General features: G+C 36.9%; 1 protein-coding gene across 17 annotated transcripts in view; it reads left to right on the forward strand.

The window, feature by feature from the left end:
* The window catches only part of SYNRG (synergin gamma), an 86512-nt gene that overhangs the window by 25131 nt on the left and 39713 nt on the right, over positions 1 to 21668 (forward strand). For 5 of the 17 annotated variants that reach the window (XM_006940101.5, XM_006940103.5, XM_006940106.5 and 2 more), the window contains exons 5-12: positions 523 to 628; positions 1165 to 1276; positions 8821 to 9123; positions 10033 to 10266; positions 11177 to 11254; positions 13941 to 14137; positions 14738 to 14986; positions 16854 to 16987. In XM_006940101.5, coding sequence (XP_006940163.2) covers positions 523 to 628; positions 1165 to 1276; positions 8821 to 9123; positions 10033 to 10266; positions 11177 to 11254; positions 13941 to 14137; positions 14738 to 14986; positions 16854 to 16987 — 1413 coding nt within the window. The remainder of the gene's footprint in view (positions 1 to 522; positions 629 to 1164; positions 1277 to 8820; positions 9124 to 10032; positions 10267 to 11176; positions 11255 to 13940; positions 14138 to 14737; positions 14987 to 16853; positions 16988 to 21668) is intronic. The other 12 variants (XM_006940109.5, XM_003996583.6, XM_006940112.5 and 9 more) reach the window with 7 other exon arrangements.

The raw sequence follows: 21668 nt of genomic DNA on the forward strand, positions 1-21668 counted from the left end.
AATACTTCATTATATATAAGTTTTAAGCAAGGACAGACGTTAGAGAGCCTCTCATTCAACTCTCTAATTTTACATCTAGAGAAAGGGCAGTTCGGAGAAATGAAGCGACTTTGTCAGGCCAGATTACACAATTACTAGCAAATGTAGACTTCCTGATGCCCAAAGCATTGTTCTTTCTCCTGTGAGACACTGCCTTCCCAAGTTGGAGTTTTCTTTTTTGTCTACTTGCCTGTTTTTTGAGATTACTTTTGAATGCAAAAGATTTGTCTCTTCCCCTTCCAAATTAGACAAGGAATAAATTCATGTCTATAATTTAAGCATATATTTTTTTGGACACCTTTCATATATTTTGAAATTAATATATTGGGGAAATATTGTCATAAGGAAATTAGATCTAATTAGCAATGAAGTTGTTAGTTCTAGAAATGTAAGGCAATACTGCTGAAACTGTTAGAAGTATGAATAGAACACAATTGATAATGCCCCTGCAGTTAGTTCTTTACTATGGTGCTTTTCCTTCAGAAAACGATTTGAACAGCAACAGAAGCTCTTAGAAGAAGAAAGAAAAAGACGCCAGTTTGAAGAGCAGAAGCAAAAGCTCAGGCTTTTGAGTAGTGTGAAACCCAAGGTAATCTTTTCCACTGCCACAGCGCACACACGCCTTGCATGTGCCTCATGCTCATTCAGTGGATTCTGTCATTGGGGCACAAGCCCAAGCTTATGCTGTGGTTGGTTGATTTTGCTTTATTTGATTCCACAAGTGAAGAATTCTCCTTTTCTTATAAGACACTGTATGGTTGAGGAGGGTGGGCTATCAACCATCATCTTCTCAACTCCTTTTTACTACCACTGGTGTTTGTGATCTTTTCTTGGGAAGGTTAATCATGGATCTTGATATTAATTAATTCAGGATACTTAATATCAGTTGTATCCTGAAGTATTTATAAATGGACCTTTTAATATTTTTTGTATTTTATAGTGTTGTTTTATGCCTTTGGTATACTTATAACACGTACCAGTGTTTTTCTGATTCAGAGAATTCCCTATCAGAAGTATGCGGTAAAAATTTTGAAAATAGACCAATCTCTGTACTTTTAATTTGGGAGGATCTAGGATGAAGTGAGACATAGGCGAAGATATATCCATACATTTATTGTCTTCTAGACAGGAGAGAAGAGTAGAGATGATGCTTTGGAAGCCATAAAAGGAAACTTAGATGGGTTTTCCAGAGATGCTAAAATGCATCCTACTCCAGCATCGCACCCTAAGAAACCAGGTAATTTTAATTTAAAATTTTCTTTTGGAGGGGCGCCTGGGTGGCTCAATCTGTTGAGCGTCCGATTTCGGCTCAGGTCATGATCTGTGCTGACAGCTCAGAGCGGGGAGCCTGCTTCGGAGTCTGTCTCCCTCTCTCTGCCCCTCTCCAGCTCGTGCTCCGTTTCTCTCTGTCTTTCAAAAATGAATAAACGTTAAAAAAAAAAATTTTTTTTATTTTATTTTGGAGGCGCTTGGGTGGCCCAGTCAGTTAACCATCTGGCTCTTGGTTTCAGCTCAGGTCATGATCTCAAGGTTCGTGAGTTTGAGTCCCACATCAGGCTTTGCGCTGGCAGTGCAGAGCCTGCTTGGGATTCACTCTCTCCACCCCTCCCGCTCATGCACACATGTGTTCTCTTTCTCTCTCAAAATAAATAAAACTTAAAAAAACTTTTTTCTTTCATTGGAAGGTGATTTTCTGTGTGTTTAATTGACCAGTATGTGTGGGTATTATGTCAGTGCTCATCTAATCCTTCAAGCTAAGTGAAGATTTGGATGTTTAAAATTTACAGGGGGTTAAGAATAACATATCATTAATAGGTGAAGAGTTGTCAAATCATTCAGCCAACCAACCACTTTTTTCTACTGGCATATATTACATTAATAAATTTTATCCTAAACCCTTATATTGTAGTACCTTTTATAGATGGGATCAGGAGGGAATAATCTAATATTGGCACAGTAACCAGTTCTTGACTTTCTGGGACAGCTTTAACTCTGTCCTATTAATTTCACTTGTTAGATTATATACTCGGATGCAAAGTAAAATATACAGCAAGATTGAAAAGAGAATGGATATTAGGAATCAGATTGAGTTCAGAGAGGAAAAACATAAGTAAAAATGAAAATTTTAAGCTGAATAAGCTAGTCAAGAAGTAATTTAAAAATAGATTTTGGAATGCTGAAACTGAACCCTGCGTGGAACTTAGAAGAAGGAGAAGACAGGAGTGGTCATTGTTAGGGCATGTTCTGACCATAGAGAATGACCTTTTTGGACAACTAGGTGTAGTTTAACAATCTCATTGTTAAATAATAAATTGGTGTTTTGATATTTAAATAGACTCATGAGTTCAGTCAACATACATGCAGTTAGTTGCTTCTTATCCAAAAAAATAGTTTTCTGAAGCAAACCCAAGAAGTTTCCAGAGTTTCTCCAGTTAGAGACTTAACCTAGGCCTAAAGTATATAAAAAGAGTTTCCAGCCTTTTACCCACCAAAGTCATCTTTTAATCTCCCCCCGTATCATAAAATATTGACTATACAAATTATCACATAATTTTGTACTTATCACATATATAACTGTGAGAGTTTATAAGCCAAAATATGTACCACGTAGGATTAACATAATTCCAGTCAAATGCAAAGAAACATTTATTTAGCCTTTTCAGCCTTATTGCTTATTAAGTAGGATCCATTTAAAAAATACTCATAGTAGGGCCACCTGGGTGGCTCAGTTGGTTGAGCGTCCGACTTCAGCTCAGGTCATGATCTCACAGTTTGTGAGTTCGAGCCCTGTGTCGGGCTCTGTGCTGACAGCTGAGATCCTGGAGCCTACTTCAGATTCTGTGTCTCCCTCTCTCTCTGACCCTCCCCTGCTTGTACTCTGTCTCTCTGTCCCTCAAAATAAATAAACATAATTTTTTTTTTTTTAATACTCATAGTAGCTCTTAGTTTTCCATTACTGCTGTTTTCTACCAGTGCTGCTCTGAGAACCCAAATTGAGAGCTTAAATCCACACTCTCCTAACCATTATTGGGAAGGGTTGGAATTCATTGGATCATAGCTTTCTTTTTTTTTTTTTAACAAAGTTAATTAATTTTGGATACTCATTTTGCATTACCTGGAAGCATTAAAGGTTCTATTTCATGGATCTGAAAGAGAAGCATGTAGTATTCCCATTTTTCAGATAAGAACCTTTTTTTTTTTTAATTTACATCCAAGTTAGCATATAGTGCAATGATGATTTAAGGAGTAGATTCCTTAGTGCCCCTTACCCATTTATCCCATCCTCCCTTCCACAGCCTTTCCAGTAACCCTCTGTTTGTTCTCCATATTTAAGAGTCTCGTATGTTTTGTCCCCCTCCCTGTTTTTATATTTTTGCTTTCCTTCCCTTATATTCATCTGTTTTGTATCTTAAAGTCCTCATTTGAGTGAAGCCATATGGTATTTGTCTTTCTCTGACTAATTTCGCTTAGCATAACACCCTCTAGTTCCATCCACATGGTTGCAAATGGCAAGATTTCATTCTTTTTGATTGCCAAGTAATACTCCATTGTATACATATACCACATTATCTTTATCCATTCATCCATCGATGGACATTTAGGTTCTTTCTATACTTTGGCTATTGTTGATAGTGCTGCTATAAACATTGGGCTGCATGTGCCCCTTTGAAACAGCACACCTGTATCCCTTGGACAAATACCTACTAGTGCAATTGCTAGGTCGTAGGGTAGTTCTATTTTTAATTTTTTGAGGAACCTCCATACTGTTTTCCAGAGTGGCTGCACCAGTTTGCATTCCCATCAGCAGTGCAGAAGAGATCCTCTTTCTCTGTATCCTCACCAACATCTGTTGTTGCCTGAGTTGTTAATGTTAGCCATTCTGACCGGTGTGAGGTGGTATCTCATTGTGGTTTTGATCTGTATTTCCCTGATGATGAGTGACATTGAGCATTTTTTCATGGGTCAGTTGGCCATCTGGATGTCTTCTTTGGAGAAGTGTTTATTCATGTCTTTTGCCCATTTCTTCACTGGATTGGTTTTTGGGTGTTGAGTTTGATCAGTTCTCCATAGATTTTGGATACTAACCCTTTATCTGATATGTCGTTTGCAAATACCTTCTCCCATTCCATTGATTGCCTTTTAGTTTTGCTGATTGTTTCCTTTGCTGTGCAGCAGCTTTTTGTTTTGATGAGGTCCCAAAATTCATTTTTGCTTTTGTGTCCCTTGCCTCTGGAGATGTGTGGAGTAAGAAGTTGCTGTGGCCAAGGTCAAAGAGGTTTTTGCCTGCTTTCTCCTCAAGGACTTTGGTAGCTTCCTGTCTTACATTTAGGTCTTTCATCCATTTTGAGTTTATTTTTGTGGATGGTGTAAGAAAGTGGTCCAGCTTCATTTTTCTGCATGTTGCTGTCCAGTTTTCCCAGCACCACTTGCTGAAGAGACTGTCTTTATTCCATTGGATATTCTTTCCTGCTTTGTCAAAGATTAGTGGGCCATACATTTGTGGGTCCATTTCTGGGTTCTCTATTCTGTTCCACTGATCTGAGTGTCTGTTTTTGTGCCAGTACCATACTGTCTTAATGATTACAGCTTTGTAATACAGCTTGAAGTCTGGCAGATGAGAACCTTTTTAAAAAAAGACTACTTCTGTGACATTAGACTTTCATGAATGTTAAAACAACTTAAAGTAGTTAAAAATGTGAAAAAGCTTTACATATAGAAAACCCTAAAGACTACCAAAAGAATGTTAGAACAGGTAAACGAATTCAATGAAGTTATAGGGTACAAAGTCAACATGCAAAAATCTATTGCGCTTATATATACTAAGAGCAAACTATCAGAGAAATTAAGAGAACAGTTTCATTTACCCTTGAATCAAATAGAATTAAATAGTAATAAAAATAGTAATAAATTTAACCAACAAGGTGAAAGACCTGTATGCTAAAAACTTTACGACATTGATGAAAGAAATTAAGGAAGACACATACAAAAAAAGGAAAGATGTTTTTGTGCTCATGAATTGGAAGAATTAATTTTGTTAAAAATGTCTCCCAAAGCATTCAACAGATTCAGCGCAATTCCTATCAAATTCCAGTGGCATTTTTCACAAAAATAGAACCATCCTAAAATGTGTATAGAACCACGAAAGACCTTGAATAGCCAAAACAGTCTTAAGAAAGAAAGCTCAAAGCGTGATGTACCCGGATTTCAAACTATATCAAAGAGCTGTGGTAATCAAAACAGTATGATATTGGCATAAAAATGGAAACATAGATCAGTGGAACAGAATAGAGAGCCCAGAATTAAATCCAACTGTACATGGTCAATTAATTTATGACAAAGGAAGCAAGAACACACAATGGGGAAAGTACAGTCTGTTCAGTAAACAGTGTTGAGAAAACTGAACAGCCCATGCAAAAGAATGAAACTAGAGCACTGTTTCACACCATACACAGAAATTAACTCAACATATATTAAAGACTTGAATGTAAGACCTGAAACCATAGAACTCTTCAATGAAAACATAGGCAATAAGGTCTTTGATGTTGGTTTTGGCCATATTTTTTTGGACCTGATTCCAAAATCAAAGGCAACAAAAGCAAAAATAAACAAGTGACTTGGGGCACCTGGCTGTCTCAGTCAATGGAGCATATGACTCTTGATCTCAGGATTGTGAGTTTGAGCCCCACATTGGGTGTAGAGATTACTTTAAAAAATCTTTTTTTTTTAATTTTTTTTAATGTTTATTTATTTTTGAGACAGAGAGATGGAGCATGAATGGGGGAGGGTCAGAGAGAGAGGGAGACACAGAATCTGAAGCAGGCTCCAGGCTCTGAGCTGTCAGCACAGAGCCCGACGTGGGGCTCGAACTCACGGACCGTGAGATCATGACCTGAACCGAAGTCAGACGCTTAACCGATTGAGCCACCCAGGCGCCCCAGCTTTAAAAAATATTTTTAAAGAATGGGACTGTATCAAATTTAAAAGCTTCTGCACAGCAAAGGAAACCATCAACAAAATAAAAAGGCAACCAGCTGAGTGGGAGAATATAATTTGCAAATCATAGATCCATAAGGGCTGATATCCAAAATATAAAAGAACTACAACTCAATAGCAAAAAAAATCTAATGGAAAAAAATGGACAGAGGATCTGAATAAACATTTTGCCAAAGAAGACATACAGATGTTCAACAGGCACATGAAAAGATGTTCAACATCACTAATCATTAGGGAAATGCAAATCACATTGCAAACCACAATGAGATACCACTTTATACCTGTTAGAATGGCTGGTATCAAAAAGACAAGAAACAACAAGTATTGGCAAGGATGTGGAGAAAAGGGAACCCTCACGCATTGTTGGTGGGAATATAAGTTGGTGCAGCCACTGTCGAAAACAGCATGGAGGTTCCTCAAAAACTTAAAAATAGAACTACCATATGATCCAGCAATTCCACAAGTGGATATTTATCCAAAGAAAATGAAAACACTGACAAAAAAATATACTCACCCCTATGCTCATTGCATCATTATTTAGCCAAGGTATGGGGCCAAGGTGTGGGGCAACCTATGTGTACCTTGATGAATGAATGGGTAAAGAAGATGTGGTATATGTATACAACGGAATACTACTCAGCTGTAAAAAAGAATGGAATCTTGCCATTTGCAACAATGTAGATAGATCTTGAGGGTATTAGACTTAGTAAAATCAGACAGAGAAAGAAATCCCATATGATTTCACTTGTATGTGGAATCTGAAAAAAAAAAAAAAAAAAAACAAAACAGAAAAATAGAATGGTAGTTGCCAGGGTGGAGTGGGGAGGTGGGTGAAATGGGTGAAGATAGTCAAGAGGTTCAAACTTCCAATTATAAAATAAGTCATGGGTAAATAAGATGTGGTATGTATATATAATGGAGTATTACTTGGCAATCAAAAAGAATGAAATTTTGCCATTTGCAACTACGTGGATGGAACTGGAGGGTATTATGCTAAGTGAAATTAGAGAAAGACAAATATCATATGACTTCACTCATGTGAGAACTTTAAGAGACAAAACACATGAACATAAGGGAAGGGAAACAAAAATAATATAAAAACAAGGAGGGGGATAAAACATAAAAGACTCATAAATATGGAGAACAAACAGGGTTACAGGAGGGGGTGTGGGAGGGGGGATGGGCTAAATGGGTAAGGGGCACTAAGGAATCTACTACTGAAATCGTTGCACTATATGCTAACTAATTAGGATGTAAATTTAAAAAATAATAAAAAATTAAAAATTAAAAAAAAGAAAAAATAAGTCATGGGGTTGTAAGGTACAGCATGGGAACTGTAGTCAATAATCTTGTAATGCATATTTGAAAGTTGGCTTAAAGTTCTCATGAGGGGAAAATTTTTTTGTAACTTTGGTGAAATGGTAATGAGACTGTGGTGATCATCTCACAGTGTGTACTAATATCGAATCACTGTGTTGTGCACCTGAAACTATAATGTTATGTGTTAGCTGTACCTCAACAGTAATAAAAAGGGCAGATTGAGAGGTACTTAGTCCAGTTTGAATCTGGATGTGGATGATGGAAGGACAGAGATGGAGATAGGGATGATGTTGCCTTTATCTGCCTATGTGTAACTCTAGTTTTTATGTATTAGTTTTTAAATGTTTATTTATTTATCTTAAGAAAGAGGTAGAGAGAGAATCCCAAACAGGCTCCGCACTGTCACTGCAGAGCCTGACGGAGGTGGGGAGGGGTGGGGGAGGGGGGATCTCATGGCTGGATCTCATGAACCGCAAGATCGTGACCTGAGCCGAAATCAAGAGTTGGACGCCTAACTGACTGAGCCACCCCAGGCACCCCTCTATGTGACTCTAGTTTTTTAAAGTTGCTTTATTTAAATTTTGTGGATTTTTAAAAAATATGAAGAAGCAAAAATGATATTGTTAAATGATGCCCCTGTAGAGAAGGTTTATTACATAAGTAAATCTCACATTTAACAGTAAAAAGCCCCAATGATGTTGATAGACATTAGAGCCAAAGATCTTTTAAACATAGTCCTCAGTCAGGGTTTACTTTCTTAAAAGGACTGTTGAGTTGTTTGATTTAGCTCTTTATGGCATCCTGATTTTGATGCTTTTTATAATATTACCTTGGTAATGTGTATAATATTCTTTAGTAATTTTCATTCCTCATGTGGTAACTTCACCGATGTGAACTACATATGCAAAGTGTATGGATTAGTCATGATACATCAAAAATGACAAGTATGTATCATGCATTGTTTCTGACTGGCATAATTAATCATCAGAGTATATATTTGTCCAAAACATATTCAGCAACATATAGGTAGATTTTCTAATATATGGAACATATTGGTTGAGAGGATATTATGCAACAGATCACTTGGGTGTCAAAAGTAATCACCACTTAAAAAAAAAAAGTAATCACTACTTTCATGTAAATTATTAGTGGTCTCAGAGGAAAAAAGTGGTATTAACCTAATAAAAGAAGGAAAGAAGTTTTGAGTTTTACATTTTTCTGTTTTTGAACAAAATGCAAAATAGCTATAAAACTGCTTTTTGAAAAGAAATGAATTATGTGTAAATAGCCATCAAAGTGTTTTTCATTCACTTAATAATTCCATTTGGCTGTCATTACATGTTATTTCTTGTTCACTTCTGTTATTCATGTTTCAGTATATTCTTTTGGGATTGTACTGCATCTTAATTTCTTTTTCCTTGTTGATTTTCATTTCCGTGTGTTTCATTGCCATTTTCCGTTTTGCAGATTATCCCACACCATCTCATTCTACTAAAACTGTCTCCCCATCACCTGCCTTTCTTGATGAAGAAGAATTCAGTGACTTTATGCAGGGGCCCGTTGAAGTTCCCACATGTGGTCCTTCTTCCACTTCCCAGCCTTTTCAGTCTTTCCATCCCACCACCCCATTTGGCCAGTTGCATACACAGAAGGCTGGAGCACAGCCTCTCCCTCCAGGTCAGATTCCAGTGTCTTTTGCCTTACATGGTGTCCCTGGGCAAATTCCTTCTTTCTCTACTGCTGCAGCCTCATACAATGTACAGAAAGCAGGTAACTCCTAGAATGTTAATGAAAGTATTCTTAAAATAATCTAGGATAATTTACTTCTCTTATATAAGTAGAGTAATACACTGATGTTGGTAAGGAAATGTGTACCGGAATATATGAGTACTATTGAAATTCACCAAAATAAGAATATCGATTTTTTAATTCTGGGAGCTTCACATTCTGGAAAAATGATTTAAAACTTTGGCTCCTAAATTAGGAGCTATTTAAATCACTTTCGAACTTTAAAAGCAAACTGATTTCTACATGAGATTTCTCTTGTTTGGGAAAATCACCAATATTTTGTTCAGAGTAACGAGCCAAGAAGAGTTGCTTTAGAAAGTGCTCTCTGGTTCGGTGGTAGAGCACTTGGGGGTCAGATGCCTGGTTCTCCATTTATTGTCAGTGTGTCCTTGGACAAATTTTGAAACTGAACCTCAGGTGTATCACTTGTGAACTAAAGGGGATGGGAGGCACTAATACACTGCTTCTTGAGACATTGTGCTGAGAAAGATCGTAGCACATATGGACTTAGTCCGAACTTCCTCAGTTGGCAGATGTAGAAACAGACCCAGAGGTGATGTTACTGGCCAGGGGCCTCCCCAGCCGTGAGGGGAAGTGTCTCTCTCTGGTATAAGTCACCAGATTTCTAAGGTAGTACTCCTTCCACCATACCGTTCGATCTGCTGGCTTACAGAATTCCTGAGAACCAAAGTAGGTAATGATGTTTTAAGTTCTCTAAACTCTTTAAAGCCTTTCAGGTCCTATACAAGTGTGTAGTGATTGGATTATTTCAAAAATCTACATTATGTGTGGCAGGGTCTACCCTTTAGAACCTGGGGGTGGAAATGGATGATTGAAAAAAATCAGAAATTTGCAATTATATACAAATAACCCTTCATGCTGTTTGTTTAGGCCCTTCCTTGGAGGAGAAGCTCCTAGTATCTTGTGATATAAGTTCATCTGGGCAGGAACAAATTAAATTAAATACCTCTGACGTTGGTCACAAAGCCCTAGGCCCAGGTTCCAGTAAGAACCATCCCAGTTTAACGGCCAAAAACGGGGGTGCTATAGATGGACGTGTAAGTGGTACCACCATTGCAGAGGCAGAAAAGACTTCAGACCAAAACCTATCCATTGAAGAGAGTGGTGAGCTCATGAAATATTCAGCCAAAGTTTATTTAACCAAATATCGCTCAAATGCTAACACCTTAAGCATTAATCTTAAAATGAATGCTGCTTGATTTTTGCTAATCAGTATTGTGCTTAAAATATTTTTAATGCATTCCTTTCTCCAATTAACCCCTACAATTTTGCTCTGAATTCTTTCCGCAGTTATTCCTTTTAAAAATGTTTGATAACCAGTTTTTTTAATCAGAATTATTCCTGATTTAAAATTTCTTTCCTTTTATTTTATAAAAGCTTTTTCCTTTCTTACACTTTCTATTCTTCCATAAGGGTTGAAAGTTAAAATTTAACTGGAAAAGTCACCAATGAGAATATGATTTTGCTTCTGTGAAATAAATCATACACACTGCTGCCTAAAAGGTCCAAATTTTTATAAACTTAGCTTGCAGAGATGAATTAGAATTTGGGCAGCCTAGGAGGCAAACTTTTGGAGGATATTTTACTGAACAGAATAAAAAATCCTATACATCCAAGGCAGCAGTGTCATATTCAGGTGGAAAAAAGTCAGACTGTACAAAGAAATATTATTAAAAGCTGCAGGTAAAGCTTGAGCAATTACATTTTTTTACATAGGTAATTTTTAAACCACCAGCTGTCATGTTTTCTTCTTTAATTTGTAATACACATGAAATGGTGCAAGCCTTGTATGATTCAGAATATTGATTTGGTACATCTTAGGGTTTTTTTTTTGTTTACTCTTTAGGGCATAGTTAACGTACAAGAGAAATTTAGAAACCAAATATTTTCATTGTATTGGTGACTTTTTTTTAGTATCTCCAGCCAGCGCTCTTATAAAAAACAGTGACTCTGCGATTTCCCCATCTTCTGCATGGACTGTTACGTACATTAAATAATGTTTCTTATCTTCTAGGTGTGGGAGTATTTCCCTCACAGGATCCTGTTCAGCCCAGAATGCCGCCTTGGATTTACAATGAGAGTTTGGTTCCAGGTAAAAAAACTACTTTGTCTAGGATTCCCATCTGGATATTTTGCTTCAGATGTTGAAAACGTAGTTGTGAATATTTACTGTTGTGATTACAAAATATGCAGAAGAAATTTTTACTTTTTTCTTGTTTATTCTTTTCTGAAAGAGTACAGAAAATTGAAAAGGATCCAGTATTTAAGACAGCCTTATAGGTGAAATGGCTACATAAATGTAGGAGAAATGTTTTGCTTTAATGTTTTATTGACCATCATAGACTTTTATTTCTAAAAGCTTTCCCTAGATTTACCATGCTTTAAAAGATATGGTTATTGGGGTGCCTGGATGGCTCAGTTGGTTGAATGTCCAACTCTTGATATTGGCTCAGGTCATGATCCCTAGGGTCATGGGATCACGCCCTGTGTCAGGCTCCACACTGAGCGTGCAGCCTGCTTGAGATTCTCTCTCTCCCCCTCTCTCTTGCTCACGCCTGCACATGCTCTCTTTCATGTATGCGCTCTCTAAAATTAAAAAAATATATATTATAAATAAAAGATATTATTTATTTCATAGATTATTAATAACTTACCAATAATAGTATTAATACATTTAATGTAATTTTATGAACTCTTGGTGATTATATATTTTAAAAATCTATTCTTATGACTTATCATGTAATATATGAAGTGAAAGACTAAGTGGCATCTTTTTCAGTCAACATTGGGAGGTGATGTTTACTTTTCTCTTTATAGAGATTATTACTGTTGAGCCAATAAAATCATGAAGGTGCATATTTTGTGATAGTATTCAGTTGATACCAGAAAATAGTCTAAGCCATGGCTGATGTGAATACAGTAATGACTATTACAGCAGCATATGTTAACCAGTTTTAATATATTGTGTCTTGTTCATTTTGCTCTATTTTGCCAACCCCTTGAAATCTAAAGGTAACTTTCATCAGATCTTTGGTTTTCTAGATTGATCATTAGACTAAAGTTCTATGCTTGATTAAATAAAAGTCATGCAAGGGTCCCTGAAATTCTGTTTGGAAAAAAAACAGTAATATCTACTTTACATCATTATCACATACTCAGTTGAAAGGCTAATTTCCCCAAATCCTGTGAGACTTCAGCTATACATAAAAACAATAGGTTTTCTTCCAAGTGCCCATTAGATAATTTGCATCATCTTCTTCTCTGTCTTCAAGCCAAACAAACAAAAAGCCAGATCTGGTAAATTTTGGAGTTCTGTCCATTTTCTGCCAGCTTATATTCATTTTGTACCCTCCTTGTGAACATACATGCACACATAGTTTCCTAGCCAAAATATGTGTTCTTATGGCCAGCCTACTAACCTATAATCCATATTTAAATATTAGATGTAGAGGCACCTGGGTGGCTCAGTCGGTTGAGCATCTGACTTCAGCTCAGGTCATGATCTCACGATTCATGGGTTCGAGCCCTGCGTGGGGCTCTGTGCTGACAGCTGAGAGCCTGGAGCCTACTTTGGGTTCTGTGTCTCCCTCTCTCTCTGCCCCTTTCCCGCTCACATGCTGATTGTTTCTATCTCTCAAAAATAAACAAACATTAAAAAATTTAAATTTGAATTTCAGGTAAATAGTAAATTATTAATACAGAAGTGTGTCCCATGCAGTATTGGCATCCTAAATTTTATATGACAACCTCGTCTCTAATAGCCTTTCCCAACTTGTCCTTTGGAAACCCCATTTTATTGTGGAAAAACTCCCAACAGTCCCTTCCTTTTTTCAAACAGGTATTCTGCTTTCTCACCTTTACTGAAACTGCCTTTCTCTGAAGGCTCTATTCCCATAGCACCTTACCCAGTGATGTTCTCTCACAGACTCTGACTGAGGCAGGAGATAGGTGGTATTGGTATAATTCTTGCCTCCCCACCACTGTTTTCAAACTATTCCCACCATCATTATTCTACAACTTGTCTTTTAAAGCATCTAGGGGTGCCTAGGTGGCTCAGTCGGTTGAGCGTCTGACTCTTGATTTCAGCTCAGGTCACAATCTCACGGTTTGTGAGTCTGAGCCTTGTGTTGAGCTCTGCAGTGGCAGCGCAGTGCCTACTTGGGATTCTTTCTCCCTCTCCCTCTCTCTCTTCCCCTCACCTGATTGAGCTATTTTTCTTCTCTCTCTCAGAATAAATAAATAAACATTAAAAATAAAGTCCAAAGCATCTGTTTATACCACCTCCATTTTAGTGTTGTTACTTTCTCTGACCTTTGGCCCCAAATCTTCATTTTACCACGCTCCATCCTGTCTTCTAAGCTCCAGACCCTAATTATATTGGATATTTCCAATTGAATGATCTTTATAGCAGTTCAAACCCTGACACATTTTCAGTTCTATTAAAGCAGTTTGACCTAAGATTATTCTTTTAAAAAAAATTTTTTTTTTAAAATATTTGTTTATTTTTGAGAGAGACAGAGCGTGAGCAGGGAAGGGACAGAGAGAGACAGAGACACAGAATCCAAAGCAGGCTCTAGGCTGTGAGATGTCAGCACAGAGCCCAACTTGGGGCTTGAACCCACAAGCTATGAGATTATGACCTGACTCGAAGTAGGACACTTAACAAACTGAGCCACCCAGGCACCCCAAGATTATTCTCATATAAGCAACAATGACAACAGAAAATAGCAATCACTTATAATATGTTTACATTTGTAATCTGGTCTTTCCTTTGATAGATGCCTATAAGAAAATTTTAGAAATCACAGTGACTCCAACTGGAATAGATACTGCTAAACTTTATCCCATCCTGATGTCATCTGGACTGCCCAGGGAAACTCTTGGACAGATATGGGCCTTGGCTAATCGAACTACACCTGGCAAACTTACTAAGGAAGAACTTTATACTGTTCTTGCCATGATAGCGGTAACACAGGTAAGAGACTGTTTCTTAAGTTAGATCAAATAAGTTTTCAATATAAATCCTTTTGACTACAACCATGTAGAACTCCTTGTATATTAAAGTTTAGATTATTTTTAGGATACAGTACTTCAAAAATGTACAGTTTGTATCATGCACATACTAGTAAAATGTTCCTTTGTTTAAAGACTATTAAATATATTAACATTCTCTGACCTAACTGTATCCTTTATGAACTTGAAAGTTAGTAATAGATGAAATGACTCTTTATGTTTTTGAAGTCCTTGTTTAAAATTCTTTAAAGTGTTCTTGATCTGCTAGCAATTTTTGTCATAATACAGAATCACTTTAAATGATTTGATTATAATGAATTAACCAAACATGTCAGAGAGTGCATTGCCACAGTTGTTATATGTCATCCATTTCTTTGCCTGATACTAGGTCTACGTTAACCTTGTAAGTTCTTTTCTTATATCAAATTCATGAGTTTTGGGAGTCAAAGTGGAAACATACCAGGATTACAGATTTTACACTTAGGTCTCTCTTTGCTGGATTTAGACTGTATGTGGTTTGCAGTCCCCTAAAATGTTTCCATTTTCCTTCTGCTCTGTGTAGAGAGGTGTTCCTGCCATGAGTCCTGATGCTTTAAACCAATTTCCAGCTGCTCCTGTTCCAACTTTAAGTGGATTTCCTATGACTTTGCCTACTGCGGTGAGTCAGCCAACTGGGATGTCTTCAGGCCCTGCCGGCTCCATACCCCTCAACCTTGGACAGCCAGTCATGGGCATTAACCTTGTTGGACCAGTTGGGGGAGCTGCAGCCCAGGCTTCCAGTGGCTTCATGCCAACTTACCCTGCGAATCAGGTAAATGCAGAAGCTGTATGTATTCCAAAGAATCCCTGAAAGTGAATCTGGGCAGCTTTTTTCCAAGGATGCAGAGAAGATTGCTGTATTATGATGGACATTGGAGGTGAAAATTAGGCAGTATTAAAATAATACAAAATTTAATTTTTTATTATTTAAAAAAAAAAGAAATTTCTTAAGCCTTAAGAGATTTGAATTTTGGCTAGAAGTTTATAGTTCCTTATAGTATATACGTTTTAAACATCAAGCTTAATAAGGTTAACTAAATTCCTAGACTGTGTCTTTTGGGGAAGCTACTAAACCTGAAATTTAAATGCTTCCATTTATTTTTCACTTCTCAGATTAGCAAAAAATTTAGAAAACATAATGTTTAGTGAAAATGTGGGGGAAAATAGTTTGTTGGTACAGCCTTTTTGGAAGGCAGGTTTGGTAATAGCTACCTAAATTCTAAATGTCTGTATCTTCTGACCTAGCAGTCACACTATTAAGGATCTATCCTACAGAAATAGTAACTTAAATTAGCAAAAATATGCAAAGATATTTGTTATAGCATTGTTTGTTAGAGTAAACAGTTATAAATAGCTTAATGTCCATCAGAAGAAGGAAGGTTAGGGGCTCCTGGGTGGCTCAGTCGGTTAAGCATCCAACTTCGGCTCAGGTCTTGATCTTGTGGTTTGTGAGTTCAAGATCCTCATCAGGTTCTATGCTAACAGCTCAGAGCCTAGAGCCTGCTTCAGATTTTGTGTCTCCCTCTCTCTCTGCCCCTCCCCTGCTTACACTGTCTTTCTCTCTCTCCCTTTCCCTCCCTCTCTCTCTCTCAAAAATTAAATAATAAACATTTTAAAAATTTAAAAAAAAAAGAAGGAAAGTTATGGGGCACCTGGGTGGCTCAGTTGGTTAAGCGTCCAGCTCTTGATTTTGGCTCAGGTCATGATCTCATGGTTCATGGGTTTGAGCTGAGAGTGTAGAGTCTGGGATTCTCTCTCTGCCCCTCTACCACTCATGCTCTCTCTCTCACACTCTCAAAATAAATAAATAAACATTAACAAAAAGGAAGGTTAGATAAAATTTGCTTCATTAATACAGTGGTAAACATTTGATTATTAAAATGAATGAACTATTACATGTGCAACGTGGAAAAGTCCACTTTATAGATATTATTATACCTTTTTAAAGAGCGGAACAGTGTAGTATGAACTCATTTTTTAATAAAACAAATGAACTATCATGTGATTAGGAGTCAGTGTTCACTGTTGACTTTATACATACACATGACGGATTATAACAAGCTTGCATCACTCATGTAATTTACATCATGTATAAAATGTTTTTTTAAAGATGGCAGAATCTATTAAATGTAATTTGTCTATTTAAAAATTGTATAGATTAGTTCTTTAAACAGTCTTTTACAATTTGTGTAAGAGAGTATCTAAAAATTCAAGACAGATTCTTGTCCTAGATACTTGAATTGGTATTATATCTAAAGTGCGTTCTTTTTTTTTTAATTTTTTTTAATGTTTATTTATTTTTGAGAGAGAGAGCATGAGCAGGGAAGGGGCAAAAAGAGAAGGAGACACAGAATCTGAAGCAGGCTCCAGACTCCTAGCTATCAGCACAGACCCCGACGCAGAGCTCGAACCCTCAAACTGAGAGATCATGACCTGAGCTGAAGTTGGATGCTTAACCGATTAAGCCACCCAGGCGCCCCTAAAGTGCATTCTTCTAAACTTAGGCAGTCACACCTACCTAATATAGGTACCTAAATGGGGAGATTTAAAAGGTAATTTTTGAGGTTGACAGTTATGAATTTGTTAGTTACTATTTTATCAATTCAGTCTTTCTATTTAAATGTCCTCTACAAACCTAGGTGGTAAAACCAGAAGAAGACGACTTCCAGGATTTTCAAGATGCTTCTAAGTCAGGATCCCTTGATGATTCATTCAGTGATTTCCAAGAGTTGCCTGCTTCTTCAAAAACAAGTAATTCCCAGCATGGAAGCAGGTAGAAAAGAGCTGAATATAGTTAACATTGTATTTAATAATTGAGAAAGAGGCATCAATAGTAAGAAGCCTAAGTAAGAAAAATTAAGACTTCTTACTCTCATGCTTTCCTTGATTGTTCCCTCGTTATTCATACTTGTACCTTTGAAACTTTTCTCCCCTTAGTCCACCTAACAATTGAGCACCACCATTTCCTCCCAGTATACAGCTGCTTGCTAATATATATATATATATTTTTTTAATTTAATTTAATTTTTTTTTTTTTTTTTTTTTTTTGCCTGTCCTAAACCTGATTATAGCAGAGTGCACCTTTGCAGTGATGACTTCATGCAAGCCTTTGGCTATTGAAAAACTTTTTAGGCAGGGGAACATAATTTGATATTTTTGTGATATAATGTACTGCTGATTCTCCACAGAAATCCTAATTCAGAAATCTAAATATGTCGCCAATACCTTTCCATCATTTTTTAAAAGTTTTTAGATAGTACTTCTTCCACAGAGTAGAATATACCAGGCTTTGAGCAAGCAATATGAATTTCTTCAGTTATTTTTGGAACTTGTTTTTGTCAGGATACATGCATCATTTTTCTTATGTTCCTTGTTTGTGCAGTATCATTCATCTTTTCCATTTTAACGAAATGAGTATCTTTTGACGCTTCCTGCATGTACACTGTAACAAGAACCAAGGGATAGGTATTATAGGGAATGACACATAGAAACATTTGAGTGGTGGGACTATAAAGTACTGGGATTTCCAAGCCCACTACACCAGCACACACATGTTGACCTGATAGACACGTAATATTTTTCAGATCTTTTCCTTTGAATAAAATGTGTAAGTTCTGCTATCTATAACATATCTGAATGACCCCAAGGCATCTCACATTACCTGCATAAAATTAGATTCATTATTTTGCTACTCAAAGCTAAATAAAAATTTGTTAAATTAGCATTCCCTCCCTTGGTGAATCATGTCACCATGTCCAGTCACCAAATCAGAAACATGCTATTTATTTTTGGCTCCTCACTCTCTCCTTTAACCACCATCGACTCTGTACTCTCTGCTTGCCGTGGAAAAAGGCTGTGTCTGATCTTGCTCCTGCCTAGTCTCTTGACTGTTGCCCTTTCCCTACAGCTCATGTCCCAACCATGCCAGAGCAACTCCAGACTAATGCTCTTTCAGGCTTCTGACCCTTTACCTTCTTCAATCTGAAATTCTCTCTATAGTTAATTCTAGTTCTATTTCAAAAATCAGTTTAACATAGGAAGTTTTTACTAACCCCACCACTTCAGTCCCCACCTCAAAGATGAGGGCCACTTACTGCCCTGGTGCATTTTGGACGTCTGTGCTCTGATTATAATTACTGGTTTATCTGACTCTCTGTCTCACTTGGCTGTCATCCCTGAAGATAGTCTTTCACGGCTACATATGTAGTACTTAGCCATGATATATAATTAATAAAGGTTTGTTGGGTGAGTGTGATGTAGCATGAAGGTTATAAACCAGATTGACCAAATCAGTGGTTTACTCCTCTGGAAAAAAGCACTCAGTAGATGGAATTGAAATTTGGGCATAGAAAGTTGTAAGATGGTGGCCAGACCTGAGATATATGGAATATTAGCAATTTTGTGTGGCATTATCTCCACATAATAGTTTACTTTCATACACAGTCATACTTTGTAGACTTGTTTTTCAGTTCTGACTTGATTACTTCCATGCTTACATGAAAACATTTTGCTCATGTCTAAGAATCCACATTCACTGTTTATTTACTCATTCAAAAACATTTACTTACCATCTGCTGTATGCCAGACATTGGGGGTAGGCACTAGAAATACAGAAGCAGAAAGCACAGTTCCTGCTGTAAAGAAGCTTAGTTTTATCTCAGTATTTATATTATCTGATGAAATTCTCTTAGAATTGGTCCCTCAGTGTGTGTGTGTGTGTGTGTGTGTGTGTGTGTACATGTATAATGAATTCCCTAGTTTATGATCTGTAATGCATATTATGAGTTTATTTTAAGGGATATTTATTAAATCATGGTATAAATAGCTGAGCTTAAGTGAGACTGCTTTGGGCAGCATTTTAAAGCAAAAAATGGGCATTATTTTTCAGAGAAGATGAAAAGGCAAGTATGGTGTTAGAAGTAGGCTGGAGTAGAGAGTATTGTTAGTCTGTGAAAAAAATCTCATTAGTTAAGGGCAGCACCAGTGTGGGATGTCTTAGGATTTGTGACGTAATCTGTCAAGCATTTTAGAAATAAGAAGTGGCATGATGAAAGTGATCTTGGTACTGTGTGGGATAAATTCAGCTGCCGTAGTAATCCTGTTGTGAGATGATGAGGTGTACTCTGGGTTTAGAGTTAGGCACTGAAAAGTGTGCGTGTGAGAAATTGGTCAGGCTCAGGGTTGAACTGGATGTCAAAGGAGAAAGAGCACTTGAGCCAGCATGAAAGGGGATCTGGAAGTCAGCAATGTCTTTCATTTATCCATCCAGAAAATACTTACTGTGTGCTGGGCACTGGGGAGCTTAGAACAATAAACATCACAGATATGGGGCACTGATAATAAAACAGTTCACAAAGAATTAAGGTGTAGTAGGGGTTTGAGTTGGTTAGTTTCATTTTACTTTTTAAATGGCTGTATTTAGTGTGGTGTCTGTCCAGTCGGATGGGAGCCCCCAAATGCCAGGCAATGATCTGGTGGAAGCTGGTGATGTGGGGAGGTGAAAGGATTCACCCAAAGATAGTTTACTGAATACACTGCAAGGGAGAGGCAGGCAAGACTGCAAAGGAGAGACCATCTGCCAGGAGGCAGTGGATGGGGGCCGTTTTTAAAGGGGGAAGAGGAGTAGTTATGGCTGGTGAAGAATGGAATTTGCCCTTTTTGGTAACTGTGCCTGCCTGGTTGTAAGTAGCCCATTGGTCCCTTAGGGCCTATAGATAATTTGAGGTGGTCACCCCATGGGCATGTCTATTCAGCCAGGTGGTCGCTGTGGGTCCTTTTGCCTTGATCAAATTTCCATCGCTCACGCCTGTTTTCTAAAATGTCTCTACATTTAGCAGGGTAAGCAACTAAGTAAAAGCATCTACTACAGCCACACGGAGTGGTTGTAAAACAAATGGATTCACTAGAGAAAAAGCAAATACTTTTTTTTTTTTTTTGGCCAAATTCTCTTAAGGTTCTTAAATTTTAAAACAGTATGCCTCCTCACTGAGTACCTTTCATTAGTATTAAAGAGTAGAAGTAACAGTTCTCATGTTTGGAATAGATAACTACTTTATATAACTGGTGTAAACACTGTCATGGTGATTACGGTTTTTTGGGTTTTTTTAAATAATTTCAGGGAACTAGAATGAATTACTCATTTGTAATATGCATAAAATTACAGTCTGAGTCTGCTTTTTTTTGAGTGGAATTTTATTTTGTTGACTTCCATCAGTATTTCATTACCTTGGAGTTCCTCTATTTTTTTTCCAATTCTGAAAAGAATTTTAAACAATAATAATCAATTAAATGTCACATTTAGTAGAAGATTTTACCAATGGGCTTTATAAGACCACAACTAAAGTTGGCTATTCATGAAAAACAAATTGATTGTTCAACTTTGTGATGTTTTTTCTCAAATATTAATTACTTTTATTTATATGTAACATGCTGTTCAATGAGTTGTAGTTTAATTACTTATGAAACTTAAAAATCCACCTATGATGTATAGGCAATGACCTGTTTGTCAAGATCAAATATGTAGCAGCTATTTGGTAGTGATGTGAAATTCTAATATTTGATACACTGAGTCCTAAAGCACTGTGGACCTCCATTAGCATGCCTGTGCAAGAGCTGGGTTTTTTACCTTGCTTGTAGGCTCCTGATAAGACGATTTAAATGACTGTGGAAAGATTTTTGCTTCAGGGCAAAGAACTCAATAGAAATCCATTTCTATAACTTGTGTGTGTGGTATTGAATGACACAAACTAGTGGGGGAAGGTAGTCATTCATATGTAAAGTTGTTCTTCCAGGGAGCTGCCTGGGTGTGATAAGAAGGAAAAAAAAAGGCAGTGCTTTTATAGTATGTGTTTAAGCCATCCAAGAATTACCCACACAGATACTACTCATTACACTATTTTTCCATCCAGCGAGAAATATGTCCACAGGCAAAAGTATCTTTATCTAATTTTGAAGTGATTGTTGTTTTGCTACAAAGATAGCTTCTGGAACCGCTGATGTGATCCTTGTAAAAATGTAAATTGTATTAACTCCACCGCTGCTTATCAGATGTGTGAACTTCTGCCAGTAAGCAATGCAATAAGATCAAATAAGAACAATTTACATCCTGGCTTGAACAACATTTCATAAATAGATTTTTATCTTAACTATTCCACCTCTGCATTCTGAACCCATTTTAAAGAATGATTTGTACTAAGGTTAACATAATTTACTCTAAAATATTGGGTTTACGTATTTGGAACAGTTTACTTTTCCAGTGTTACGGACCTTAAGTTAACATTCTAGGAGGTCATCATTCTATGAAAATCTATTTCCAGTGCCATTCCAATTGTTTTTGTGGTTTATAAAGATGATTAGATGGTCAGCATCGGTCTGACCCATCTTGAAATAATCAATAATCAATAATCAATAATCCCTCTCACATGGAAGGTATTTCAATATATTTTCCCAAGAGA

The sequence above is a fragment of the Felis catus genome, chromosome E1 (genome assembly GCF_018350175.1).
Source record: "Felis catus isolate Fca126 chromosome E1, F.catus_Fca126_mat1.0, whole genome shotgun sequence".
Lineage (NCBI taxonomy): Eukaryota > Metazoa > Chordata > Mammalia > Carnivora > Felidae > Felis > Felis catus.